The following is a 6314-nucleotide window of genomic DNA, read 5'->3' as shown; positions in this document are numbered from 1 at the left end:
CAGGGTGTTCCTACGGGACGTTCAGGGTCTTCATCAGGGTGTTCCTATGGGACGTTCAGGGTCTTCATCAGGGTGTTCCTACAGGACATTCAGGGTCTTCATCAGGGTGTTCCTACAGGATGTTCAGAGTCCTTCAAGGAGTAAAACTTATTTGATACTTTCTCTTTCATGCAAACCGGAAAGTGACATGTCCTTGTTCTCTTTCAGGTCCTCAGAAGTCTTTGTGATGCAAAGTGCATGGAACAAAATGAGAACATGCAGAGTGTTGGATCAGGTAGTTTCTGCAAAGGATCTTTGAACCCGTGGTGGAACATCAGAAACAATCGCAGCAAAAATAAATGTCTACACTCAGAGGCAGGACAAAATGAAGACACAGAGACAGATTCTACAATAACAAGGCAAATAAAGACAGGAGAATGTCCCCGCTGCTGAGACATCTGTGTGGGAGTTCTGGTCTCTGCCAGCCACACTCTCTCTCCCACGGCTGCAGCAACATCTACTCAACCACCTGTCCACACCTGAACCTGATTAGAGGGAAGACTCTGGAGGAGCATAAAAGCCTCAGTGCAGGGACATTGTCTGGTAATGGACAGCCTCCCAACTGTTTCCTGACTCTTTGTTACTAAAGACTGTGAATCTCTGCAGTGACTCCCAAGTCCTGGGCTCATCTAGTCTCCTTAGGCCTCCTCGCTCCTTGTGTTTTCCACTCGTCCAAGATATTGTTCCTACGGTGTTCCTACGTCCTCAGCCTGAAGAACCAGCTACTTACTAAACCTGATCCTCTCTCCAGCGCAACTCGAGAACCCTCCAGGAACCAGAACCTCTCAACCCCCTCCTCAGATCCCATCTATAAGAAAAGACTTTTCAGTAAGACATTCTTCTGACCTCATACATGAAAGATTACTCTCAACTCGGTACTCACCGTGTCTCCTCTTCCTTTTCATCCAACCGATCCATCACCTGGTCTGGTTCTTGTTGGGTCAACCGTTAATCAACATCACGTCGATCTGCAGCTCTTTGATCCACTTTAGCTGAATCATCTTTTCCTAATGGGACGTGGGAGTTTTGAGTTGTGGGAATCTGTGTTTTATGAGTGTTTTGTGTTTAGATGTTGAGATCCTTGTGTTTTAGTTGTTTTATTTGTCATCTCTTCAGCCTTCCTAGTGTTTCCTCATGTGCTCAGCCCCAGCTCCTGCCACTCTCACCTGTTCCTCATTGTCTTTCCCCAGGTGTTGATGGTCATTGGGTCTCGTTAGTGTCCCTTAAGTTCAGCGTCTTTGTTTGTGGACTGTCTTCCCACAGCCTGTCGTGTTCTGTTCCTCCGTGTTTCACTTCGGTTTATTTCTGTAGCTCCAAGTCCCAACAGAAGTTGTCTCAGGACACTGAACAGAAACATTCACAGACTTTATAAAAGACAATTAGTAAAAGTTCTCTCTCTGAGGAAGCAGCAGATTGTGTTGAATCTTCACTTTGACACAGTCTCCCATCCTGAGCGAGCATAAAGGAGACAGTGGAAAGGAAAACTCCCTTTAACAGGAAGAAACCTTCAGCAGAACCAGGCTCAGGACAAGCGGCCATCTGCTTCGACCGGCTGGGTTTGGTAGGAACAGATACACAATGGCAGGTCAAGAATCACATGTTAAGATAGAAATAGTATAAAATGAAAACTATTCAATTTTAACAATTCATTTAAGGAAATTAGGTCAATTTGTCCTCCAGTAGTCGAAGCCTATAGCAGCATAACAAGCCAACCCTAACTATAGGATTTATCAAAAAGGAAAGTCTTAATCCCAGTCTTAAAACTGGACAATGTGTCAGCCTCATGGACAGAGGAGCCTGATAAGCTTCCTCCATTCTGCTTTTAGAAACTCTAGGGACCGCAAGTAAACCTGAAATCTGAGTGTGAAGTGCTCTGTTAAGAAAATATGGAACAATAAGATCTGTAATATAAGATGGAGCCAGGTTGTTGAGGGCTTTGTAGGTTAGAAGTAAGATTTTGAATTCATTTCTGGATTTGACAGGGAGCCCATTGCAGTAGTCTAGTCTAGACGTGACAAATGCATGAACCAGTTTTTCTGCATCACTTTTAGTTTTTTCAATTTTCGTGACATTACGCAGGTGGAAGAAGGTGGTTCTAGTAACATTTTTAGTGTGAGCTTAAAAGACACTTCCTGATCAAAAATAACACCAAGATTTTTAACATTAGAGCTGGAGGCCAGATTAATGCATCCAAGGAGGGCGAAAGACTGAAAAATTAATTCCTAAGACACTCAAATCCAAAAACTAAAACCTTTCTATAGCAGGAAAAACAAAAAAACATGTTAAGACAGAAATAATTACAAATACAAACAGGTAGAGTAGAGACAGTAAAGACAGCAGCAGAGAGAGGAGGTCAATTTGTCCTGCAGCAGTCTAAGCCTATAGCAACATAACTAGGGGATAGCTCAGGAAACCCAAGCCGACCCTAAGGATTTATCAAAAAAGGAAAGTCTTAAGCCTAATTTTAAAAGTAAACAATGTGTCAGCCTCACGGACAGAAACTGGAAGTTGGTTCCACAAGAGAGGAGCCTGAGAACTGAAAGATCTTCCTCCCATTCTGCTTTTAGAAACTATAGGAACCACAAGTAAAGTGGTAAGTACTTCCCAAACAGATTATTTCTGTTCAGATGTTCACGGAAATGACCTGCAGCTATTTTATCAATAATTTTTTTTGATGAATGTTAGATTAGATATAGATCTATAATTGGATTCCCGAGTCAAAGTTATGTTTCTTAAGTAAAGGTTTATTTACAGCAACCTTAAAGCTCCGTGGTACGTAACCGTTTATTAGAGACAAATTAAACAGATCCAAGATGTGATTATTAATTAAGGGAAATATGTCTTTAAACAATCTGGATGGGATGGGATCTCTCAGACATGTGGATGGTTTGGATGAAGCTATTATTTTTGACAATTAGCTCAACAGGACAAAAACAGTCCAAACATGAACCAGGTTCTAGAGACAGACTGCAGACAGTCAGGACACCAGGTCCTCACATCTGAACGGGTCTCAGGCCAGTCCAGAGAGCAAGTCCTGAACTGGTGGTCCTGCAACAGGAACAGGGCTGTTTCACGTTTGATGGATCAGGTTCTGGTTTGATCAGAAACTGCTGTTTGACACCAGGTTCTGTGCAGAAGTCCTGGTCCTGGTCTTCCGGCTGACAGCCTCTTAAAGTGCACGTGCACGTGAGATCGTCATATAATTCAATGTCTTACTTTATTTTCCTATTGATCAAAATGCAACCTGAAAGAGCCCCCGCCTTTCATCTCATTAATTTAATATAATTAATTGTTTTAAATTATTTATTAAAATTATTTAATTATTCAAATCAAATTTATTTAATTTCATAATTTCGTGTCATTAACTTCCTGTTTTCCTGCTCTCTCCTCTTGTTTTGGAAACTGGAGTCTGTCAAATTCACATACGCGCGTAGGTGGTGTGTGCGCGTCTCTGCACGTGCGCGTGTGTTAGCGCGAGAGAGAGCTAGAGAGAATGCGCGCGCAGGGCTGCTCCGGCTCGTGAGAACTCCGTCTTCATGCAGGTGCTCGGGTTCGGACTCCTGGACTGAACACGTCCGGTTTATGAGCACGCGGTGCGCGCGCGGGAGACAGGTTGGGAAGACGGGGGAGGAGCCTGACTCACACGCATTCAGACACGCGCACGGCTCGGCTGTGAGCAGAGAGCAGTTATTTGATGTCAGTGCGCGGCGTGCGGAGCTCCAGCTCTGCGGTTCTGGTCCAGATCCCTCTGGTCCAGATTCCTGTGGTCCTGGTTCCTCTGATCCTGGTTCCTCTGGTCCTGGTTCCTCTGGTCCAGGTTCCTCTGGTCCTGCTTTCTGGATTTGTGGAAACTAAAGGCGCGTGACATCCCGTCTTCCTCCTCCTCATCCTCACTGCATGGTCTGGATCCTGACATCAGACCTGGACCCGAACTTGGACCTGGACCCCAACTGGCCTGGTTTCTCTCACGGACGGAGACCCGGGACCACCTGCAGGAGTTAAAGCAGTTCTGGTTCCGGCTGTGGTTCGGCTGGACCCCGGAATGATGCTGAAGCAACAAGCTGCAGCGCGCACTGTGCGGGATTAGGGCGCTGCTGATGCGGGTCTCTGCGGGTCTCGCTCTGCGAGTCTCTGCGGGATTTCTCACCAACATGTCCCAACAGGAATGAAGCTGGACCTGAGCTCGGTTCTGAACCCAGTTCTGGGCTCGCCTCTGGGGATTCTGTAACTCTGCTGAAAGTGGTCGTGGGGGATCCGGATCCAGTCATGCTCAGGTCCGGCTCCGCGCTCCGGCTCCTGTGGATTCGGGTCTTGCTGGACTCTGTTCGCTCCCAGGAGATTTACGCGCCGCACTCCATCCGGGTGGAGGGGGACGTGACGCTGGGGGGGGCTGTTCCCGGTGCACGCGCGGGGCGTCCCGGGGACCCCGTGCGGGGACGTGAAGAAGGAGAACGGGATCCACCGCCTGGAGGCCATGATGTACGCGCTGGACCAGATCAACGGGGACGAGGACCTGCTGCCCAACGTCACGCTGGGCGCGCGCATCCTGGACACCTGCTCGCGGGACACGCACGCGCTGGAGCAGTCGCTGACCTTCGTGCAGGCTCTGATCCAGAAGGACACGTCTGACGTCAGGTGCACGAGCGGGGAGCCGCCCGTGTTCGTGAGGCCGGAGAAGGTGGTGGGCGTGGTCGGAGCGTCCGCGAGCTCCGTGTCCATCATGGTGGCCAACATCCTGCGCCTCTTCCAGGTACCGCCCCCACGGCGTGCGCGCTGCTGCTGAGTGTGGACCAGTTGGAGGACTTAACCAGCTCTGGGCCTGGTACTGGTCCTCGTCTTAGTCCATGTCCTGTCCTGGTCCTAGCTGGTCCAAGTCATGGTCCTGAACCTCTTAGACTGATTCTAGACTACGTCCTGGTTCTGGTTTTGGGCCTGGCTTTGGCCCTGATCCTGGCACTGGTTCTGGTCCTTGTCCTGGTCCTTATCCTTGGCTTAGTCTTGGCCCGATCCTGGATTAGGTCCTGGCCTTGTCCTGACCCTGATCTTGGATTTGTCCTAGACTAGGTCCTGGATCTAGTCTTGGTCCGATCCTGGATTAGGTCCTGGCCCTGGTCCTATCGTATGAACCTGCAGCTTGCTGGTCCAACGGGCCAGGTTTTGATCTGGGTTTGGAGTCGACACCGTCTCCAACAAGCAGAAGGTTCTGGACATTTAGAGCCTCGTTACCAGAACTTTAGAAACTTAGGTCTTTGGATTATTCTCTGGTGGTTCCATCAGTCTGAGACCAACGGGAAACAGGACCCTCCAGTGCTGGTCTGAACAGAACTTCTGAACAGGTGGTTCTTTTGGTTCCGCAGTTGAACGGTTTTAATAAAAACTCCTTCAGAGTCAAAGATCTTTGGGTTCTCCTGCAGACCCTCGTCCATCTATACAGAACCGTTCTCCAGGCCTCTGTGTTCTGATAATGGTTCTAAATGGGTTTAGTCCACCAGAATGTTCAGGGCTGGTTCTGAAAGTCCAGACAGAAAATCACTGAAACATTTAGAGCTCCATGATGTGTCAGTAAAATATCTTCAGAAACACAAACTTTGGCTTCAGCAGATTCGTCTTTGCAAAACCGTCTGTTCTGAGGTTCTGTTTTCTGCGGTTCTGTTATCTGAGGTTCTGTTTCCTGGAGTCCTGAGGTTCTAAAGCTTTGTTTCCTGAAGTTCTAAGGTTCTGTATCCCAAAGCTCTGATCTTCCTTATCCTGAGGTTCTGAAGTTCTGTATCCAGATGTTCTGGTGTTCTGAGGTTCTGTTTTCTGAGGTTCTGTTTCCTGAGGTCTTGGGGTTCTAAAGCTCTGTTTTCTGAGGTTCTAAGGTTCTGTATCCCAAAGCTCTGGTCTTCCTTATCCAGAGGTTCTGTTTCCTGAGGTTCTGAAGTTCTGTATCGAGATGTTCTGGTGTTCTGAGGTTCTGTTTCCTGAGGTTATAATTTTCCTTATCCAGAGGTTTTGAGGTTCTGTTTCCTGAGGTTCTGTATCCAGAGGTTCTGGTGTTTTGAGATTATGTTTCCTGAGGTTCTGGGGTTCTGTATCCAGAGGTTCTTAGGTTATTTATTCAGAGGTCCTGTGTTCTGTTTCCTGAGGTTCTGTATCCAGAGTTTCTGTGTTCTGGGGTTCTGTTTCCTGAGGTTCTGAATTTCTGTATCCAGAGGTTTTGTTTCCTGACATTCTGAGGTGCATTTCCTGAGGTTCTGTATCCAGAGGATCTGGTGTTCTGAGGCTCTGTTTCC

The 6314-nt window shown here is 47.6% G+C and overlaps 1 protein-coding gene across 1 annotated transcript in view; it reads left to right on the top strand.

The window, feature by feature from the left end:
- The first annotated feature begins 46 nt into the window (after nucleotides 1-46).
- LOC119412886 (metabotropic glutamate receptor 7) overlaps nucleotides 47-6314 on the top strand; it is an 86382-nt gene continuing 80114 nt past the window's right edge. The window contains 3 exon segments of the mRNA XM_037679922.1: nucleotides 47-72; nucleotides 4314-4422; nucleotides 4424-4789. Of these exon segments, the coding sequence (XP_037535850.1) occupies nucleotides 47-72; nucleotides 4314-4422; nucleotides 4424-4789 (501 nt within the window).

This window comes from Nematolebias whitei, chromosome 7 (assembly GCF_014905685.2).
Source record: "Nematolebias whitei isolate Nwh7 chromosome 7, NemWhi1, whole genome shotgun sequence".
Taxonomy (NCBI): domain Eukaryota; kingdom Metazoa; phylum Chordata; class Actinopteri; order Cyprinodontiformes; family Rivulidae; genus Nematolebias; species Nematolebias whitei.
This window is presented reverse-complemented; position numbering and strand designations above follow the sequence as displayed.